General features: G+C 38.3%; 1 protein-coding gene across 2 annotated transcripts in view; it reads left to right on the top strand.

Moving 5' to 3' along the window:
* The window catches only part of SUCLG1 (succinate-CoA ligase GDP/ADP-forming subunit alpha), a 36227-nt gene that overhangs the window by 8272 nt on the left and 4516 nt on the right, over positions 1-23439 (top strand). For both annotated transcript variants that reach the window (XM_055243637.1, XM_063617589.1), the window contains exons 2-7: positions 1260-1363; positions 7908-8024; positions 9853-10065; positions 10209-10266; positions 18029-18112; positions 19804-19955. In XM_055243637.1, the coding sequence (XP_055099612.1) occupies positions 1260-1363; positions 7908-8024; positions 9853-10065; positions 10209-10266; positions 18029-18112; positions 19804-19955 (728 nt within the window). The remainder of the gene's footprint in view (positions 1-1259; positions 1364-7907; positions 8025-9852; positions 10066-10208; positions 10267-18028; positions 18113-19803; positions 19956-23439) is intronic.

The raw sequence follows: 23439 nt of genomic DNA, 5'->3' as shown, positions 1-23439 counted from the left end.
CTTAACCTGCAAAGCCCATGGCCCCTTATTGAGCACAGTCTAGTCTGAGAAAGCTGTCTGTTACATAGCAGTTCTTTGTGTGTACCAAATATTATCCAGGTGGTAAGGGCTAAATCTAGGCCTGTCTCCTCCCTGGAGGTGTAAGGGATTCCATATACTTCCTTCAGAAGCAGATGTTGTTGCTCTTTGAGTTATGGAATGTGAGGTCAGCACTTAGGTGGGCATGAGGCAGTGATTTAAGGCAGAAAGCATGGAGTGGACTCTGGGCAAATATGTGACAGGTGTTCTTTTTTTTTTGTTCAATAGAGATTACTCCTTATGTTCTTTTCTTGGGCTAGCTTCATGGGCTACCACAATGATAGGTAGAAGGCCTCGCTACTTTGAAAGGGCCAGGGATGGGCCACAGAGAAGTCAGGTTGTTAGTATTAATGGACATTTAGAAGGTAGCCCAAAATTTTAAGTCATCTATGTTCCTCCTACTGTTTTTTGAAATGTGGGGAGCTGGTTGTAGTAACTACTTAGATTTCTCAATTTATCTTTTAGGTGGGTTGCTGCAATAACCTAGGGTTTTTTTTTTTTTTTTCCTAACAAGCTTTTTCCTGTCTTGTCTACTTTCCTATTTATTTTATTTTCCCTGTTTCTTTTATACATGAGTTCATATCAGAAGAGATTAAGTGATTTTGTATTGTATTTTAGATAAGTTTTATCCTATGACTTAACATTTAATATGTTGTTCTTACCAGAGAATGAGTTGCTGAGCGATTTTTACTTGTATTCCTGACAAAGTTTGCCTCTTAGCTTACCTATGTCAAGGTATTAGGCTTTAAAAATTTGGGTCAAGTGGAGAAACATGTGGCTGTTTAGTAAACATTGTTAATAGGGGTGACACTTTGTTTTCAGTCCCTGGATTTAATTTTAACCATTTATCTTTGAGCCCCAGTTTTTTTCTAGGAAATAAAAATGATAAACATTAGCTTTTTTTTTCCCTCAGTTCAGAAAAAACTACAAGATCATGGTTCTTGATAAAGAGGGGATCCTGGAGAATGGAACAATGTCTTTCTTGTCTGTTTTTCTAACTTATTTCTGTGGTCACTGTGTCTTATTTAAATGGTGGCATTTAGGTTTGCCGTGATCACAGGATAGCTCGTGCATTAAAGAATTTTTTTTGTGTGATCAGGTTGAATTATTGTTCAAAAGTTTAGAAAAATTATAATGTCTTTTTTTTTTTTTTTTTTTTTTTTTTTTTTTTTACCTCTTAGTGCCACAGAATGGAATTCGGCATTGTTCCTATACAGCTTCTCGGAAACATCTCTATGTTGATAAAAATACAAAGATTATTTGCCAGGGTTTCACTGGCAAACAGGTATGTATATCTAGATTTTTATTTTCAAATGTAGACTAGAGATATAACAAATTATTTTTTTATTTTTAATATCACAAAAATAACACGTGATTGTTGCAGAAAAATATACTGTACAGCAATGGGGTTGTATTTCAGGAGGAGGTTAGTTGCTATTGTCAGCCTATAATATAAAAATTGTGTTTAAACTTACCTTGGAAAGGAGTATGTTGTATGCCTACTAGGAGTATATTGTTTTGGAGGCCCATACACTTTCTTTCAGCAAATACAACACTAATGGTTTTCCTCCAGTGTTGAAACAGATCACTGTTTCTTTGACTAAGCACTAGGTAAACTAGATTCTTGTGTTTAGGTTTTGTACAAACAGACAAAAAACCATATTGTTAAACATAGAATCCATATTCAGAAATGTTCTGAATATGGAGAAATGTTCAAACCCAGAGAGGCTCGTGGATACTGAGACAAGCGGAAGAACCCGCCCACTGACTTTTTTCACCTTATACTTTCTCTGGGACCATGGCCTGGGACTAGCAGGCAGAATTGCCTGAAGTGTTTTAATTTGTTGTCATTTATTTATATTCATTCTCTCATCCTCTTTCCTGTTCATATCATAGATTTTGTATAAGTGTAAATAAATGTATCTGTGATGTGATTCTATAATAAAATGCCACATAAGAATCTTCTTTCCAGGCCGGGCGCGGTGGCTCACGCTTGTAATCCCAGCACTTTGGGAGGCCGAGGCGGGCGGATCACGAGGTCAGGAGATCGAGACCACGGTGAAACCCCCTCTCTACTAAAAAATACAAAAAATTAGCCGGGCGCGGTGGCGGGCGCCTGTAGTCCCAGCTACTCGGAGGCTGAGGCAGGAGAATGGCGTGAACCCGGGAGGCGGAGCTTGCAGTGAGCCGAGATTGCGCCACTGCACTCCAGCCCGGGCGACAGAGCGAGACTCTGTCTCAAAAAAAAAAAACAAAACAAAAAAAAAAAAAAAAAAAAAAAAAAGAATCTTCTTTCCTTTTTCCTACCTTTCTACTCCCCAGGAACTCCTTCTGTTAACAAGTTGGCATGTATCCTTTCAGATATTTTTCTTGTGCATGCAAACATATTTATATGTGTTTTATAGTGTTTATTATATAGAACTATATATATTTATATAATGTTATCCAGCATATAATATATATACAATCCATATTTCTATAAAATAGATACCTAAAAGTAAAATTGGATGTTATATGGTCTGTGTATTTACAATTTTAATAGCTACTGCTAAATTGAACTTTAAAACATTGGAACAGATTTATACTTCCACCATAGTAGATGCACAGAATTTTTTTAAAATGAGAATACTATCAAATCAATTAGAGTATAACCACGTGTCTTAACCCAAAGTGTCCCTTTTTTTATTATTAAAGGAGATATGGCAAGATAAAAGCAGTCAATTTTTTTTTTTTGTAATTTAAGGTTAATGATTTTTCTGTAATTAAAAGAATTGTCATGTCAATTCTTCAGTATTTTGGTAATCTAGAGCAGAGGTCAGTAAACATATTCTGCAAAAGGCCAGATTGTAAACATTTTAGGTTTAGTGGGTCATATAGTCTGTTACAACTACTCAAAAGCATTTTAACAGCAAAAGCAGCCATAGAAAATATTGTCAATGAATGGGCCTGGGTGCGTTCCAATAAAACTTAAATTACAAAACCAGGTAGTGGGCCAAATACTATAGACTGCAGTTAGCAGGTTGTTTCATGTAAAATGGTCCTTTTGCTTTTTGTTTTTTGTTTTTGTTTTTTTTTTGAAATAACTGGGCACACGAATGTGTTGCAGTGGACTTTTCTTCTTTTTCTTCTTCCATTCCTCTATTACTGTAAAAGAAAAAAAATCCACCAATAACAAAAAATGAAACACCCATAAAACCAGGAAACTTTGTTCCTTGTAAAAATGGCAGTATGTGGTAGCCCACACCTGTAATCCTAGCACTTTGGGGAGCCAGAGCAGCAGGATTGCTAGAACCCAGGAGTTTGAGACCAGCCTGGGCAACATGGTGAGACTCCATCTCTACAAAAAATAGAAAAATTAGCTAGGCGTGGTGGTGCATGCCTGTGGTCCCAGCTACTCAGGAGGCTGAGGTGGAAGGATCACTTGAGTCCAGGAGGTTGAGGCTGCAGTGAGTCATGATTGAACCACTTACTCCAAGCTTGGGTGACAGAGTGAGACCCTGTCTCAAAAAAAAAAGTGTTTATTCTGATAGCCAAATAATCTTATGTATGCCACTTCCCTTATATACATTCTAAGGACAGTAGATCTTCATCCAAGATTTGAAGTGCATTCTATCATCCCCTTCCCAACTGATGTTATATCTAGCCTGTTTTTTGTTATATATTAATATTATTGGCATATAATCAAATGTTTGATTAACCCAAATTCTCCACATAAATTTAGTATATATAATTTTGTTTTTCTGTTTGCCAAATATTATATGATTCTGTGACATTTTAAGCTGTGAGCTTTTTTGTAAGAACCATTGCCCATGGTGTAAGCACTATTCAGAACTGTCTCTATATTCTAAATAAGGTGATAGTTTGCCTAAATATTTAAATCCAAGGGTAGTTATAGTGTTTTTCAGTTACCTGAAGTTAACATTGTTCTCATTCACTCTCCTTTTTTTTGTTTTTGTTTTTAAAGTAAGTGAGAGCGTTAATTGCCTCAGATTTGTTGATTCAGATTCATTTTAGAGATAATGGTGAGGTCTGAAATTTAGAACTTACTTCCACAGTAAATCTGCGTATTGTCTCATTAGTTTGTTTTCTCAGTACACACACTGTTCCACATATGAATTAAAAATCCTTGCATTTTTAGAGTATGTTTCAGCAATGCAGTTTTCTAGTGGGTGCCATCTTGTTTCTTTTACTGGGTTTATAAGCTGCTAAAATTACTATTCCTAACATTGTACTGGCTGGTGATGATGGTAAAACTAAAGAACATAAGCTTATTTTGAACAGATGTGTTATTCCTGTTTAGCACTACTTTAGGATTAAAATTTGGTACTTTTGAATTTACCTGGCAGTGTAGTCTAGGGCAGTGCTTCTCAGTGTCTGTAGCAAAAAACCAGTGTAGGTGCTTGTTTTTAATTTTCAGTCTAATGTAGATCAATATTTTTATAAAATACAGTAAAAGCTGTAGCAATGTCATACTGCTATATTTGCAAACATTTTTACTTTTTTAAAAATTAGATTTTCCCCCTCCCTCTCTCCCTTCCTTCCTTCCTTTTTTTGTTGTTTTTCTTTTTCCTCTTATCTCATTGCAGAGCAGCAAGAGTCTGCAAACTATACTTTGAATAGCACTGCTTTAAGAGAGAGAGAGCACTGGCCTGTGGTTCTTTCAAAACCCTGCCCCTGACTTTAGACAAATTAATTAACATGCTTGGGGCCAAGTTTCCTATTTTGAAAAATAATTTGAATCAGAAAATTTCTGAAGTCCTTCTTAAGGCCCTGATTTTTATTCCTTTAATAGAATGTGAATAGTTGGGACCACATTTTGAAGGTCCTTGAAATGATCACATAGATTCATTCATTTTTCAACAGCTATTTATTGAATGCCTACTGTATATTGATTTAGGTGTCATATTGCAGTGAACAAAGTAGACATAAATCATTGTCTTCATGGAATTTACATTTTAGTGGTTGGTGGGGAATATATCAACAAAATCAATGAGTATATTATGTGGTATGTTACAAAGCATAATTGCTGTGGAAGAAATAAGCTGGGGAAAGGAGTGTGTGTAGTCCTGGTGGTTAGGATGGAGGAGAGGGTGATTTTATATCAGGTGGTCAGGGAAAGTCTGATCTCTGAATTAAGATGTAAAGGAGATGTAGGAGTGAACCAAGTAGATATCTTAGGGAAGGATATTCCATGCAGAGGGCACAGTGAGGCCATGAGGCAGGCATGTGCCTGCTGTGTGTGGAAGGCCAGCGCGGCTGGAGTGTAATAAGTAGGCAGGTATGGGATTCCGATGTGGGGAGACAGCTTGTAAATTGACTTGTAGGCCAATATATGGAGTTTGGCTTTTACTTGAGTGAAATCTAGAACAATCACAGTGTTTGATTAGAGGAGTGCCATGATCTTCCTTATGTTTTGAACAGATCACTCGGGCTGCTGTGGAGATTAGATTGAAGGGGAGCAAGGGCAATAACGCTTCAAGAGTTGAAGTGACTTAGACCAAGGTGATAGCAGTAGAAGGGGGAGGAGTTGTCGATTATACTTTGAAGATAGAGAAATAAGATCTACTAATGGATTTAATATGGGACATATGAGAAAGAGAATAATCATGGATGGCTTCAGTATTTTTGGTCTGATTATCTGTAAGGCATGAAGTTGTCTTTAACTGAGATGGGGTAGATGGAGGGAAGTGATGGGGAACTCAGTTTTGGACATGTTGAGTTTGAGATGCCTGCTAGTTCTCAAAGTGGAGGTGTCAGGTAGGCAGTTGACGATGTGAATATGGAGTTCAAGGCTTAGATATTTGGGGTGTATCTATCTTTGTGTATGTGGGAGGGGTCACCATATGGATGACATGTATTGCCATGATAAGGGATGACATCACCAAGGGCATGAATTTAGATGAAAAAGAGAAGTCTGAGGTGTTGTGGGAAGTCAGGAACCCTGAACGGAGGGACCGGCTGAAGCCATGGCAGAAGAACATAAATTGTGAAGATTTCATGGACATTTATTAGTTCCCCAAGTTAATACTTTTATAATTTCTTACGCCTCTCTTTACTGCAATCTCTGAACATAAATTGTGAAGATTTCATGGACACTTATCACTTCCCCAGTCAATACCCTTGTGATTTCCTATGCCTGTCTTTACTTTAATCTCTTAGTCCCGTCATCTTTGTGAGCTGAGGAAGATGTATGTCACCTCAGGACCCTGTGATGTTTGCGATAACTGCACAAACTGTTTGTAGAGCATGTGTGTTTGAACAATATGAAATCTGGGCACCATGAAAAAAGAACAGGATAACAGCAATGTTCAGGGAACAGGAGAGAGAACCTTAAACTCTGACCACCGGTGAGCCGGGCAGAACAGAGCCGTATTTCTCTTCTTTCAAAAGCAAATGGGAGAAATATCTCTGAATTCTTTTTCTCAGCAAGGAACATCCCTGAGAAAGAGAATGCATCCCTGAGGGTAGGCCTCTAAAATGGCCATTTAGGGGGGCAGCTGTCTTTTATGGTCGCATCTGTAGGGATGAAATAAGCCCCAGTCTCCCGTAGCGCTCCCAGGCTTATTAGGATGATGAAATTCCTGCCTAATAATTTTTGGTCAGACCAGTTGTCTGCTCTCAAACCCTGTCTCCTGATAAGATGTTATCAATGACAATGTGTGCCGGAAACTTCATTAGCAATTTTAATTTCGCCCCAGTCCTGTGGTCCTGTGTCTCGCCCTGCCTCCATTTGCCTTGTGATACTCTATTACCTTGTGAAGCACGTGATCTCTGTGACCCAAACCCTATTCGTACACTCCCTCCCCTTTTGAAAATCACTAATAAAAACTTGCTGGTTTTACAGCTCAGGGGGTATTGCGGAACCTGCTGACATGTGATGTCTCCCCAGGACACCCAGCTTTAAAATTTCTCTCTTTTGTACTCTGTCCCTTTATTTCTCAGACTGGCCAACACTTAGGGAATATAGAAAAGAACCTACGTGAAATATCAGGGGTGACTTTCGCCCAATATCTGGCTGAATTTCCCCTGATACTGAGAGAAAAGAGAAGAGGAAAACCAGGGGAAGTCAAGCCCCAGAAGCCTAGTGAAAATGAATCAGTCCTTGGAGCTGTTTTTGGTTGTCATTAACTGGATGGAGTTATGAGAGTTGGGAGGGTGTTCTACTGGCATCTAATGAGTGGAGCACATGGATGCTGCTAAGTGTCCCACTAGGCACTGGATGACCTCTCATAAGAAAGAATCATCCTGTCCAAAATGTCAGTAATGCTGAGGTTGAGGAGGAAAAGTGAATGGATAGAGAAATACAGGTTGTTGGGTGGGCAGTATTAAAGGCTTACTTAAGGTGAGTGATCATTAATTTAAAATGAGACCAGTTGACATGTTTTTTTGTTTTTTTTCCCCTAGCCACTTTTTGGCTGCACATGTATAGGCTTAGAGTAGGGGAAAAATTGGATTTGACCCAGGTTGTGGTTTTACCAGATATGTAAGTTGAAGTGAGAGAAAGCCAAGGTTGTTGTGGGAGGGTAATGATCTACCATGGATTTTAAACTGAGGAGTGTGAGCACATGAGGAGTTGAGAAACAGGGAGTTTCTGGTTATCAGCCAAGTTTTAAAACAGGGAATCAAAGAGGCCCTTGTTTATAGCTATTTTGGCTTTTCAGAGGCTTGTTTTGCTTCCAGGTTCAAAGCTATGTTTAGTAAATATATGTTATTGTCTGGGAATAGTTAACCTATTTGTTTTTCTTTTCCTAAGTTGCTAAGATTGCTTTTGCTTCTCTTGGGCTTACCAGTCTGCTGTTTCTCATGGATCTCGTGCTTTTTCCCATCAGGGCACGTTTCACAGCCAGCAGGCATTGGAATATGGCACCAAACTCGTTGGAGGAACCACTCCAGGGAAAGGAGGCCAGACACATCTGGGCTTACCAGTCTTTAATACTGTGAAGGAGGTAATTAGTGATATCTGAGTTTGGCAAGACAAGAAAAGCAAGGGAAGAGCGAACATTCTTTGGGTAGAGATCTTAATTATGTTTTTTTTGGGGAGAGTCACTTGCTATTTGAAAATTCAGTAACCTAGAGAAATTTGAATTGCCATCAAAACCAGTGTGTCATTTTTGTTTCTAGGTATGAATCAGCTATTAAGGGAGGAAGTACTGTGGCCAGGCTTGTTTGGCTTTTTACGCTTTCCTTACCTTTCTTCTTCCAGTATGTTAGTAGTACAAATGTCAGCAACCACCCCTTAATTCTTCCTGAGTGGGGACTATGTAGTAGGCACTGTGCTAGGTGTTTCATTCAAATTGCCCTATTCAGGCCTCACTACAACCCTCGGAGGTAGGTGCTGTTATCATCCTCATTTTAAAGATATCGATGTTACTAGTGCAAAGAGGTTAGAGATCTTGCCCATGGTCTCACAGCTGATTAAGTGGCAGGCTTAGGATGGCTTGGAGTAAAGAGTGGTCCCATGTGAAGAAACTAAATTGTAGAGTCAGATTTACAAATAGATTTACAAATCTAATGTCCTAGATTCTCCTCAAACTGCGGATTTCTTAATAATTACCTTTTAAAATGATTTTTAAATTAAATTTTAATTATTTGTTACAAAACTGATAGGTACTTTTTGTAAAAATTCAGATGATATAAAAAGTAAGTAAAGTTAAATTTTACAGTGTTTTCGAAATCTCAGATTTTGCCTCTGTAGGGAGCTAATTTAAGCTCAGTGTATAGTCTTTGATTCTCTTTTTACTCTTATATGAATATATACAAAACTAATAGTATTTAAAAGAAACTATAGTGTAAATTCTTGGGTATTTAATTTTAAAAATCTAGGATATAAACTTAGTTCTTTGGGATGATGTGTTGATCAGCCTTAAATGTATTCTTCCCCTCTTCCTATGCATATTTTTAAGGTATGTTTTAAAGCATTACATTTTTTAAAGCACAAATTTAAAGTCCTTCCTGCCTTAAATTCTATTATGGCTGATTTTATAACCTCAAAAATAGAGAGGAGATTTTTTTTTACAATTCCTCTAGGTAGACTTTTCTGCCTCTTTTTGCTTTTTTTTTTTCTTTTAAAGAAAGTTCTTGTTGCTAAGCAATCCATTTATAATTTATAGTGACACAAATAGTTGTGACATTTGGAATATTCTATAAGTTTTTTGACAGATATTGTTTATTTTTCACCCATTCTGCTCTTACAAAGGGCTTTTTGAATGAGTAGGGTTGGTACCTTTCATCCATATGACGTCCCAGCACAATATTTGCTGTTGTCACAGTCTAGCTTCTGGCAGTATTTGTAGACTTTAGAGGTAGAAAACTATGTAATGTAGGTACTTTTCATTAAAGTACCTACATCCCCATGATGTGACTTTTTTTGATTCCATACTAGTTTTAATATTTTTTGTGTCTCCCCCTCTGTTACCATCTTGAACAGAGTTTTAAAAAATTATTTTTAACCCCCGGCATCATTTGTGGATGATATGTTGGCATTCCTTGACTCTGTTCACTGTCAGGCTGCTTTCAGGTTTACTGACATGCCATAGAGAGTGAGATGTCACAGAAGCTTTCAATTCACAGTGGCATTCAAATGGGCTGAGAAAGGGCTATGCTTGATTCTATTCTACTCTGACAGTGTAGCGAATTTGAGAATGGGAAGAATGCTATGTCTCTGGGTAGTATCCTTTTCTTACCCCAAGACATTGTTAAAATGATGGTATTGAATTTATTTTACAATGTTTATGATTTAACCAATAATAAGGTGCTTCATCATTAATGTTTCAGGCCAAAGAACAGACAGGAGCAACGGCTTCTGTCATTTATGTTCCTCCGCCTTTTGCTGCTGCTGCCATTAATGAAGCTATTGAGGCAGAAATTCCCTTGGTTGTGTGTATCACTGAAGGAATTCCCCAGCAGGACATGGTACGAGTCAAGCACAAACTGCTGCGCCAGGGAAAGACAAGGCTAATTGGGCCCAACTGCCCTGGAGTCATCAATGTGAGTGCAAAAAAATAAAAAGAAACTCAGATTAAGCCTCTCACAAGGCTAAACAGCTTTGAGTGAATGCGAGTGTATTTGTGTGTATGACCTGTGAGTGACTTTTTTTTTTAACTTTTCTGAAAACTATGATTTACTTTCAGCCTGGAGAATGTAAAATTGGCATCATGCCTGGCCATATTCACAAAAAAGGAAGGATTGGTGAGTTTGTTTGTTACATTCTTATAGATTAAAATATTATTTGCCTTAAACCGTCAAAACTCACAAAGAATTTTTGACTTTGCAAATCAAGTTTAATTAATTTGACTTGAGTAGAATTTACCAGGGAAGTTTTGTAGTCTATCAATTCTGTATCTTGAATATAATGAGTTTATTTGAGAAGCCGTTACAATTCTGCAGAATCAATGAAGATTTTTTTGGTGGTGGGAGTTTAAAGATTTTTTCCTGCTCAGCACTCTGGATTACTCCGTGTGTTTGCATGTATCAGTAGTTAATTTCATTAACTATTATAACAGTTATTGCTAAGGAGTATTCTGTTGTATAATTATACCACAGTTTGTTTATTCATTCTCCCATTAATGAACATTTGGGTTGTTTTCATGTTTGAGCCTTACAAACAAGGCTTAGGTCAACATTTGGTACAGGTCTTTTTGTGGAAACATTTTCGTTTCTCTTGGGCAAAATGTGTAGGAATGGAATTGCTAAGTCATGTTCATATGAACATAAGTCAAGGATGTTTAACTTTATAAGAAACTGCCAAATAGTTCTGCAAAGTGGCTATATCATTTTATATTTTCACCATTAATGTAGGAGAGTTCCAGTTGCTCCACATCTTCACAAACATTTGGTATTGTTAGTCTTTTCATTTTTTTGAGACAGAGTTTCACTCTTTTGCCCAGGCTGGAGTGCAATGGCTCAATCTTGGCTCACCCCAACCTCCATCTCCCAGGTTCAAGTGATTCTCCTGCCTTAGCCTCCCGAGTAGCTGGGATTACAGACATGCGCCACCACTCCCAGCTGATTTTGTATTTTTAGTAGAGACGGGTTTCTCCATGTTGGTCAGGCTGGCCTTGAACTCCCGACCTCAGGTGATCCGCTGGCCTCGGCCTCCCAAAGGGCTGGAATTACAGGCGTGAGCTACCATGCCCGGCCATTAGCCTTTTTAAATGTAGCCATTCTACTGAGAGTAAAATGGTATCTCTTGTGGTTTTGAGTGTCCCTGATGACTAATGATGTAGAGCACCTTTTCATGTGCTTATAAGGCCATTCACATACCTGCTCAATAATTACCTTGTTCTTTTAGATATCACAAACTTTCTCAAAATGTTTTAGGTTTGTAGGCACCTTAGAAAGCAAAGCAGTGATCAGAAGGGCAGCTCAGATGGCCTGTCACAGGAAAATTCCACTGCTACTTGGTTAGTTCCTTGAGAAAATAGCCAAAGTAACATTTCAAAGTTAGCCACATTAGGCTTGTGTTTAGGCTTTGCACCAAACTTTCTCTAAACTGTACTGTTTTTCAGTCATGAAAGATGATTGATCATATTTTTCTCTATCTATAAACCATGGCTACTAATAATAAGGGTAATTGTCACAGTGGGTGAGTGTCGGCTGTGCAGTTTACAGAATTGGGTTAAAGGTCATGATTTTTCTTTATTACCAATGTGTCTTAGAGCTGTCAGCCCTGCTGCCAGTGGCAGTACTTGATAATTTCACTTACGAGAGAGGTTTCAGGGAGCTCCATAGGCCATCTGAGTTCCAGTGGGGCCAGATCCATGTATCACTGATACTCTTGTACATATTTGAATATTTCTTATATTCTTGGGTCTATTTTGAAGGCTGTGGTCTTAAGGTGAGCATGGAAGGAATACTCTGTGCTGAGTTGCCTTTCTGATCACTGCTCTGCTTTCTAAGGTGTGCATAAACCTAAAAAATGAAAATCAAGAGAAGTTCAGGGAAGTCCTTTAGACCTTGCCTTTGTGAATGGTCATAACCCATTGATGAGACAGTCATCTGGGAGACTGCTTTTAATTCCTTTGAAAAAGGACTTTTTTTTTTTTTTTTTTTTTTTAAAGAAGAAAATATGTGACACACTGGTTCCTTCCAGTGGGGTTCTTGGTCTCACTGACTTCAGTGAAGCCGCGGACCTTCGCGGTGACTGTTACAGCTCTTAAAGGTGGCACAGACCTAAAGAATGAGCAGCAGCAAGATTTATTGTGAAGAGCGAAAGAGCAAAGCTTCCACAGCATGGAAGGGGACCCGAGTGGGTTGCAGCTGCTGGCTGGAGTGGCCAGCTTTTATTCCCTTATTTGTCCCCTGCCCATGTCCTGCTGATTGGTCCATTTTACAGAGTGCTGATTGGTCCATTTACAAACCTCTAGCTACAGAGCGCTGATTGGTGCATTTTTACAGAGCACTGATTCGTGCATTTTACAAACTTCTAGCTAGCTACAGAGCGCTGATTGGTGCGTTTTACAATTCTAGCTACAGAGTGCTGATTGGTGCATTTTATAATCCTCTTGTATGACAGAAAAATTCTCCAAGTCCCCACTCAACCCAGGAAGTCCAGCTGGCTTCATTTCTCAACACTACAAGATTTTTGAGGGGGTGAGGAGAGAAAGATGGTTACTTGTGCCAACTCTTCCTATTTTGGTACCATTGCTAATAGTCTCAATAGCCTCCTTGACTTCAGATCCTTAAGTTGAGAGTTAAGGGAAAGGAAGGACTTTTCAGTCCCTTGGGTATTTCTGAATGGAATATAATGTAATGTAATAGCAGTATAATAGTGTAGTGGATTTCCAGTTTTTGTTAATAAAAGCTAATATAATTGCATATCAGCTAATTGAGTGTTATTGAAGGAAGTGATTGGATTCCAAATTGATGATATTCAACTGTACCATGTTATTTTTTTCTCTTATGATAGACAGTTTGTTACTCTCAACCACATGTCACATACTTGACTCTTCTGCCCTCTTTTAAACTTTTAAACTGCCTATATTGAGATAACTATAAATTCATGTGTAGTTGTAAGAAATAATACAGACAGATCACCCTTTATCCAGTTAGCCCAATGGTTAACATCTTGCAAAACTATAGTATAATTTCATAGACAGATATCGACATTGATACAGTCAATATAGAGAACTTTTCCATAACCACAAGTATCCTTCATGTTACCCTTTTCTAGTCACGTGCCTCCTGCTTCCACTCCCTTCTCAATTCCTGACAACCAGTAATCTGCTCTCCAATTGTATAATTTTGTCATGTCAAGAACGTTATATAAGTGGAATCATACAAAATGTAGCCTTCTGGGATTGCCTATTTATAGTCAGAATAAGTCTCTAGAGATTCATCCAGCTTGTTGTGTATCAATGGTTTGTTTCTTTTTATTACTGAGGAGTATTCATGGTATGAATGTACTTCAGTTTGTTTAACCATTCACCTGTTGAAAGACATCTGGGTTGTTTTCAGTTTGGCCTATTACAGGTACAGCTGCTATAAACATTTGTATACTGGTTTTTATGTGAACATTGTCTTCATTTTTTTGGAATACATGTCCAGGAGCATGGTTGCTGGGTTGTATGATACTTGCATGTTAGTTTTTTAAGAAACTGCTGAATTGCTATCCAGTTTAAGAAACTGCTAAATTGCTATCCAGTGTGGCTGTGCTATTTTCCATGTCTACCAGCAATGTATGATCCAGTTTCTCTACAGCCTTTCCAGCTTTTGGTGGTGTCACTGTGTTTTTATTTTAGCCATTCTGGTAAGTGTTTAGTGATAGCTCACTGTAGTTTTAATTTGTATGTGCCTAATGGCTAATTATATTGATTATCTTTTTATAGATTTTTAAAATAAATTTATTTGCCATTTGTTATCTTTTTCAGTGAAATGCCCCTCCTTGGGTTTTGCCCATGTTCTAATTGGATTGTTTACTTTTTTATGGTTTACTTTTTAGAGTTGTTTGTATGTTCTAGATACTAATACTTTGCTGGATATGCAGTTTGCTTTTTCATATTTATTTAAAAGTGATCTTGTTTGTATCTATAAAAACTCTTCTTGGGATTTTGATAGGAATACACCATTACATAAGTAGGTAGGCATTACCCACCTAATCTTCTCAATGATGAAATGTCCCATAGCGGGGAGGGACTGTGCTGAAGACAGAGGATGTGGATGGGACAAAGGCACTGAGAATAAGGAAAAAGTGATAAATGAGACATATGTGGGGTGGAAGTTGTGGTGGTTGTCATTTGTTATGCATTAGGGTTCAGTAAGTGAATAATCTTAAAACGATTAAAATTAAATTTCACTTAAGAGGGTGGTCTTACTCCATTGATGAGTTTTCAGTTTCAACTCACTTAGTAAACATATATGTGTACCTTCTGTGCCTGGAACTGTGCTTTAAGCTGGGAACATAGGGATTGTGAAGACTCTTATTTATTGACCCATTGAAAATTATAGTCTAGTAAAGAAGGTAGCTGCTATAGAATCTCAAGCACCATTGGTGGTCTCTTACTGAACCAGGTGGTAGGAGAACATTGTTCTGAATTGGAGAATCAATGTGTGGTCAGGATATTCAAATTTCAGGCTGGTTGATCAAGCCTGACTATGAATTTATTTTGCCAAGCCAAGATTATTAGATAAAAATTAAAACTTGAAATTTATCCTTTCCTTTTTTCCTTATGGACCTTTTACAGATGGATCATTCCATTTTACTGTGTCAGCAGTAGGAGGCCATGTTATGTGGCAGATTCGAGGGCAGGGCTCAGGCCAGGAGGTAGTCTCCTTAGAGATGTTAAGCTGTTGATCGGAGGCACTGTCTTGCCTTCTGAATAAAAAGTTTGTGTTCATTCCATCCCAAGACAGGCTTTCTGTAACACAAATATAAATATCTGCCTATTAAAGCTAGGTAGAATCAGTATTTTAGATCAGCTTTTAAGGATTTCTGCTTTTGGCAAAATTTTTGTTTTTTAAAAAGCATTATTATGATTTTAATATAATTCTTAACAGTGCTGAAAGTTAGCATTATCTAAAAGTGACCTCAAACTTAATAGTGTTTGCTGTAACACTAGAAAAAAAATAATTACCTGTAGGTTGCTGTAGGCCACTCAGTGTTCTCTTCATGATCCTCCCTCTGTCCTCAGTATTTGCCATCAGTACCTGCCTTGATGTCAGGAGCAAGAAGAGTTGACAAGAAATGAGCCCTCTTGTTACCGGAAAGTACTGGAATTGTACTGCAAGAACTGCTGTTCTTGTTTTCTTGGAAGAAAAAATTCAACCAAGAGATGCACAACAAGGGTTAAGTAGCAGAGTTTATTGAAGGAAGATAAAATGCATTCAAAGAGAGGAGCCGCTGAGCGGCTAGCTGACCTCCTGGAAAACAGTAGTGGCAGTGTTTATTTGAAGAGACAGTACATCCTGAGAGATGATTCAGAACAGGCTGCTGGAAAGAGAGGATGAGCCAGCAGCAACTAATGCTAGGGGACCCTCTTTATGAGAATATTGCATGATTATTCATGAGGGGGGGCATGAGAGGGTATCAGTTGCAACCATGTTTTAAGCAGTCTCCTTGTGTGTACATGCTACATGCTCTGTAGTTGTACATGCTAGTATACACCTCTCATGTCTCATTAGCATTTAAAATCTCCACACAGGGATGTGGTTTTTACTATTATAATGAGCAAAAGGCTACTGTAGGGCAAGTTATTGGAGGAGTGCACACGCTCGTCAGCAGGGAAAGTCCCTACCATGATTATCTCTGGCTAGGGCCTGATAAGTCCCCTTCAGGGCCAGTGGATTCCAACCACAGGCCAGAAGTAGCCAGTGTAGTCATTGCCTTCTTGCAGACGGTCAGTAGGCAGCGCCTCCAGACTTTTCCCAGGGCTCCCCTGCTTGCTTGTTTCTGGCCATCTGCCTAACTAACATTCTTACTGTGTCTTATGGTAACATTAGGGCTAACAGTGAACCATTCAATGAATGAAGTTGTTTCTACCCCAAAAATACTTTCACAGCGGTAGGCAAGATACAACTTCTGCTTATTTTTTAGTAATGAGGGAAGTAGGAAATATGAAAGCATTGAGGAAATTTAGAGAAAGAGATTATATCTCACTTATCTTTGGGGGTGATCAGGAAAGACCTCAAAAAGAAAGTAGTGTTTAATGTGGACCTTGAAGGATGATTAGAAGTTTTGTCAGATGGTGGAGGTGAAACACTCCATCTTAAGCAGAACAGATATGAAAAGATAGGAGAGCATGAAATATCAATGAGGAATAACCCAGTTTCACTAGGTAGGGAAATAGTAAGAAACAAGTCTGGAGAGGGAAGCTGGGACTCTGCTGGGCTGGGGAGTTGGAGCAGAGTTCCACATGAAGTGAGGCATCGTCGAGGATGTAGCTGTCACTGTCTAGTGAAATGCATCTAAAAGAGCAATCTGATAGTGTTCTGTAGGGTCTGTTTAGCAATGACTAAGTTATGTACACACTGTTCTTTCAATTTGACTGGTTGGTATATAGAACCTGAAGTTATTGTGTGCCCAAATTCATAGTGAGAAGATGTGTTTATGCATAGGTCACACACTTAGTATGCATTAGTATACAATAATGGTGACATAGCACTTTGTTTAAGAGTGTAAACATGGTGTACGGAAGTTGAGGTAACTTATAATTATGGTTTTTGTCTCAGGTTGACAAGAATTCTACCTGCCCTGGTAGGGTGATCATATTGTTAGGAAAGGGTCTTCTGAGTTCTTCAGAGTTGCTCCAAGGCAGGAGTTTAAGGAAAGTAAACCATGGACGCCCTGGATTAATTTTTTTGTTTGTCTAAAGTATTACATAGATTGTGACTTTGAATAAATTACCTTTCTGGAAGCTCAGCCAAGCATAGTGAACTACAAGAGAAGACATCTAACTGTCACTCCTCCCTGGCCTCCACTGGCTCTCCTCCCTCGGCGCACACCTAATCCAGATATGAAATTAAGTGCTTTCACACAGGTCCATTTACAAAGGAAATTAGGTGGGAGACTTGATTCCAGAGGGATCTTGACCTTATTCCCCAGTTTTCTTTATATTGATTTTAAATCGTATATATTGGTTGAAAATCAATGGGAAAATAGTTGTGGAGAAGATAGGTAGTATTTTAAAATGTGACTAATGCTAGTTTTGATGGTTTAATAGTTTGGGTACTGTATTAGTCTGCTTTATATTGCTACAAAGGAATATCTGAGCCTGGGTAATTTATAAAGAAAAGAGATTTGTTTGGCTTATGATTCTGCAGGCTATACGTGCATGGTGTTAGCATCTGTTCAGCTTCTGGTGAGGCCTCAGGAATCTTTTACTCATGGCGGAAGGTGAAGGGGGAGTAGGCCTGTCACATGGTGAGAGAGGGAACGAGAGAGGCCAGGATCTTTTCAAGAACCACCTCTCATGTAAAGGAACAGAGTGAGAACTCACTCATTACCATGGAGAAGGCACTAAGCCATTCATGAAGGATCTGTCCCCATGACCCAAACACCTCCCACCGGGCCCCACCTCCAACACTGGGCATCACATTTCAACCTGAGATTTGGAGGGGACAAATACCCAGACTACATAAGGTAGTATAAGTCTAATCTATTACATTCTGCCACTGTAGGTATGATTGTACCTACCAAATTTATATTGATATTATCTTCTTCATAAAGATTCTCAGAAGAGGTAATTTAAGTCTTTCTTCCTTTGTTTTTATAGTCATAAAATAACCTTAACTAATAATATACTTTCTCCTATGTCTAAATTAAAAACCCCCCCTGCTTGAATTTAAGCCTTTCCTTTTCATTTCATCATTTGAAGATACTATTGATTTTGATGGCAAATCATGGAATGAATTTTATACCTATGTTAGTCACTCAAAGTGTTTGGTAATTTAGTTTACCATATTTTAGTCTAACCTAGAAACACAATCTAATATTTTTGAATTCTCTTTCGTTAAGGCATTGTGTCCAGATCTGGCACCCTGACTTATGAAGCAGTTCACCAAACAACACAAGTTGGATTGGGGCAGTCTTTGTGTGTTGGTGAGGGACTTTTGCTGAAATCATTTTATTGGAGTGTGGTGTCTTCATTGGATGAGTATAATAATAATTATTGATTTTATTATTTGCAAAAGATTTTGATACTGTTATGAAAAGGATGTTATGATCTCAAATTTAATTTGCTTAAGTGTAAAGTTGTTCTGTAGTTGTTTAAAGATTTATGGTCCAAGATTTCATTTCTAGGTTGAAGAACTAACATCTTGGGACACGTGGCTCCCGGAGCACCTTGGTGCCTGAAAACATCACTTGGTTTGATTGCTCTGAAGAAATGGTTCCTTATATTAGGACTTTTGTTGTCATTGCCATTATGTGCATCAGTGCTTTATAGTTACTGAATTCTTTGCTATTCAGTGTCTCATTCTTAAGGCAAGCCTCTCAGGTGCCTCTGAGGTGGAAAATTGTGCTGTTAGAGCCTTATTGGTGAGAAAGTCAAGGTTGAGGAAGGTTCAGTTCCTCAAAACCTCTCTTTTTATCACACTATACTGCCTCCCATTTGAAAAAATAAAAATTATAAGTTTTTACATTTTAAAACAATTTCATTATTTGTTGCCAAAAGCCAAGGCAAATTCCACCTTTTCATATTAATAAATATTCTTTCAAGTTCTTAGAATACCTGTTAACCTTTTAGAATTATCTTTACCAAAAAATAACATATAGCTCTGGAGTGTTTTTATTAAGATCCAAATTCATAAATTAAATATTGAAAACATTAATTGAGCATTTCTACATGCAAAGCACAATCATAAGTGGAAGATACTTTAGTGTGACAGAGAATAAGAAAAGGTTTGAAACAGGCTTACCGATTCCTTCTTTTCCAGCTTCAGTTTTGAATTTGTAAATGGAGTATAATAATGCCTGTCTCACAGAGAAGTTGAGAAAATTAGGAAATGACAGATCTAATGTGTGCTAAAGCATAGGACTTGACACACAGTTGGCACTTAATAAATGCCGGTTCTCTTCTTCCACTCCATTTTTCAGAGATGCAGTGAAAAGTAAGAAATCAATCCTGCCCTCAGTAAGTTTGTAATTTAAAAATAAAAAGTGGCAGCCTGTCTGTAGGGAACATTTACTTTAACCCTGTCCAAGAATTCGTTCTTAAATGTGGTGTGTAGTATGGCTCTGATATGCAGGCTCTGTCATCATCCACTCTGGATCCAGAACAGGAGCGGTCAGGGCACTCACTGTCACTCACTGGCACTTGTGTCTTAAAACTTGTGGGTGATTTATCTGCAGCATACCTCATCAAATAGTTTCTTTACTCAAAGAAATTTGTTAAATGTTTATTCTTTCCTCTGGTGTAACATCAGCATGCAACACAGATACACATTTTCTTAAAATGTTCATTTCTAAGGAGTTATCTGGGAATAATTTTGTGGGACAGAAGAGGCTTGATAAAGGAGCTAAAGCAAAAAGAGGGTTGTCTTCGTTACAGCCCTAGAATATTCCTAGAATATCAGGAACCAACCACCATTTAGCATTTATATAATATTACCAACAGAAATAAATGTAGCATTTTGTGATTTTTTTAATATTAAATGCAAGGGCAATGATACATTTAAAAATATTAGAGAGAAGGGTAAGAAAAATGACAAACTAGTTAAAAACATTTATTGGCCTAAATTCCATGGTTCACCCTTAAATTTCCAGCTATTGATATTTTTCAACTTTTTCAGGCATTGGAGGTGATCCTTTTAATGGAACAGATTTTATTGACTGCCTCGAAATCTTTTTGAACGATTCTGCCACAGAAGGCATCATATTGATTGGTGAAATTGGTGGTAATGCAGAAGAGAATGCTGCAGAATTTTTGAAGCAACATAATTCAGTAAGTTTGAGTTTGGAAAAATATAGCTCTTTGCTCTTAATATCAGAGGCTTGTTTCAGAAGTTATTTTTATTTTTTCAAAGGTGAATTTTTCGGGAAAACATGAAAGATAAAACTTTCTGAGCAGGGCCTTCTATACTGGACACTCAGACAATTCTGTATTATTTCTGGATTGATTCTCTACTTCCCTATTCTGAACTCTTCTCCCCAGGCATCACCCCACACTTTGTGGTAGGTAAGTCGTTCTCCTGCTGAACAGATACATTCAGGCCATCAGCCCGAGAGCCCCCACTTGACCTGCAGACTTGGTTTTCACCTGTGACCAGTATTCTTTCTCCCGATCTCAGAGGGAAATAAGTGTTTTTTTCTCTTTTTCAAGGCTGACCTAAAGATCCTATCCCTTGTGCTTTTTTTCAGGATCTGGCTTCCCCCTAGTTTTAGACTTTCCTTGTGGAATGGCACTTCCCTTCAGAGACCAAGTAGAAAAGCTTTACTGTCTATGTCCTGGGGAGGCTTTCCCTGTTGCCTCTCACTTAGAATTAAATGTAAAGGAGTGGTGTTGAGTTATGTCATCGTTTCATTTAGCTTGAGGGAGTTAAGCCCTGTTCCTGTGGTGAAAGGAGAGATGGGAGTGCAGTAGTGACTGAAGCAGTTTGGCGGCCACCAGCCCCCACTCAGTGAATTTGTGCTGTGCCATTGTTGTGTCAGAGAACTGTGGGAAAAAATCAAGCAATTGATTTTCAGAATTTCTCTTACACTGAGGAGTGAGTGAAAAATTCCCTTCAGGAGACCAGGCAAGAGAGTGGAGATCACTTTCTCTCTATGCTTATGAAAAAAATCCACCAGTGAATGAATTAAATGCCACATAAAATAATACTGGAGAGTTAAAGGAGCCAATAATATCATGTACTGGGTGGTTTACACAAAACAAGGCATATTTGTTTGTGTTTTAAGGAATTTTCAAGGGCTATTTTGAATATACTTGATTTTCTTTTGTGGTGATTTTAAGCCCTAACTCCCATATTAGATATGACTCAAGTTTACCCTCATTCTCTCATTCTCTTTCCTTACTTTTCATTCATTCTTGAATCCTCAGCAGTCAGGCTCCTGTCTGTCACTTAGAAGCTATGTGACCTTGGGAATGCTTCTTAATCTCTCGTTGCCTCAATTTCCTTATTGGAAAAATGACGATATAGTAGTGCCAGCCTCCTAGAGTTATTGTAAGGACTGCGAAGTTTAAATGACTTAGTAACGTATAGCAAAGTAGTGCCCGGCACTTACTAAGCACTCTTACTGAGCCATTTGCTGCTGTGGAATCTTCTTACTCTCCTGACGTTGTGTTTGCACAGAGGTCACCAGTGGCCTTGATTCATTTGTCATCCTCTCCATCCTCTTGGTTTCTTTCTGGTTTTCCTCCTCTTTATCATTCCCTGGATCTATTTTCTATGCCTATTTCTATGGCAGAAACCTGAGAACTAACTTTTATTTCTCTCTCATCCTGTTTCTACTCACTTACCAAGATCTGTCTCTGAGACATCAGAGGTTTGTCTAGATTCAGAGCCTTGTCTGTACTTAGTCCATCTACTTTGGTTTGGGTCCTCATCCCATCTCATCTGGACCATCTCAGTGGTTTCCTTCATGATCTCTCTTATTTTCTCCAACCACCCCCCTTTACTCTTAGGCCATTCTGTTTATGGCCACCCAAATTATCTGCCCTTCTGAAACATGGATATTGGTGCTGTTTGTCCTTGGTTCACATCAGACAGTGTTTCCCATGTAATGTTTCCCATTACATGTCAGCTAAAGGGCAGATTTAGCATGGTATTCCAGTCCTTCACATACCATCCAAACCTTCCCTTTTAGATCAGTTTTCCATCTGACATGCCAGTTTTCATTCTCACTTGCCTTTGCTTGTTCCTTCTGCAAGGCATGCTTAATATCTGACTTTCACTCTAGACTGTGTTATGGACTGCAGGGAACTGTTAACCTCAGTGCCCCACCCAATCCCCTGGCACAGTAGGCACCAATACAGATCATGTAAATGGAAGAGTAGATTGTTAAGGATTGGAGTAAAATGTTAGATTCCCTTGTGTTCAGAAAGTTGTATAGTTTGAAATTTAAGTAAAAACTGACTTCTTTAAAAAAAAAAAAGTTTCGGTTAATACAGCATTATGCTGTGTTAAATTGAATTTAAAATGTATTTGGGCCCAATTCTGAATCCCTTGAATAGCCTAGTATTTAGTGGGAAAAATGAAACATAGACATTTTGTTTCATTTGGCAACATGTTTCCTGTTGCTGGTTAGTTGTTATGGAATTAATTTTTTATCGAGAACCTAATATGTACAAGATTATAAGTTAAGCAGTTCAGATGCTGCATTATATAAAATGCCTAGTGTAATACTTGGTGTAAACACTCGATAAACATGATCTGCTGCTGCCTTTCTTGTTATCATTACAATGATAATAATTATTTGCAAAAGTTCTGGTGTTTAACTTTTATCCTGATGCTTTGGTAAGTTGTTTTTGTTCTTTCTTTATGAATGAGGAAACTGGTACAGGAAGATTAGTAACTTGCCAATGGTAGGTATACAGCAAATGAACCAGGGGTGAGATTCATACCCAGGTTTGTCTGACTTCTCCATTTCACCATGGAAGGATAAGGAGTTAGATTGAAGGAGTTAAGGACAAAGAGTCATCAGTCCTGGGCATAGGCTCAGACTACAGTGATAGCATTCTAACTGGCCTTTCTGTTTTTAGACACACCTCTCATCCTTTCTGTGTCCTATTTTCAGACTACACTTCCCCATAGTCTTTTAGTTGTAGTTCTCTCCACTTAAAAAACAAAAAACAAAGAAGCCTCCAATGGCTCTTTGTTAATGGGACAGATGCAAATTTGTTTGCCATTCTAGGCTCAACAAAGTCTTGATCCTTTCTAGTGCAACAATATTCCCACTTTTTGGGGAACAGGGGAGTGGAATCAAATACAAATTAATGCCACTCAAACATGAGATTCTCATATTCTATGTAGATCTTATAAGTGAATGAATAAATAATTTGTGGAGTCTTTTCAATTCTATACCATAGGTACTACAGTAGGTGCCAGGCATACCGAAGTTAGTGAAAATATAACCTCTGTGTTCAGGGAATTCATAGTTTAGTAGAATAACACATGGGGAATAGGTTATAGCCAGTGTGCTGAATTTAATAGTAGAAGGGTGTAAAAGGCACAGCAGGGTCACTGATGAGATGATCAACTATGAGGGCATTTGTGGGGAGGGTGGGAGGGAAAGACAGAAAAGGCTTATGGGGAAGAGGAAGCTAGAGTCAGATCTTAAAAGTTAAGTAGGAGTTTGCCAAGTATCCAAGGAGGGTGGAGAACATTCTCAGCAAAGGCACAGAGCTAGAGCATTCTGGGGTTACTGGAAGATAAGGAGGAAGGGAGGAAAGGTGGCAGATGAGGCAGGAGTAAGCAGTGTCTGACCAT

This window comes from Symphalangus syndactylus, chromosome 14 (assembly GCF_028878055.3).
Source record: "Symphalangus syndactylus isolate Jambi chromosome 14, NHGRI_mSymSyn1-v2.1_pri, whole genome shotgun sequence".
Classification (NCBI taxonomy): Eukaryota; Metazoa; Chordata; class Mammalia; order Primates; family Hylobatidae; genus Symphalangus; species Symphalangus syndactylus.
Note: the sequence above shows the minus strand (reverse complement) of the source record. Positions and strands in the feature narration are given on the sequence as shown.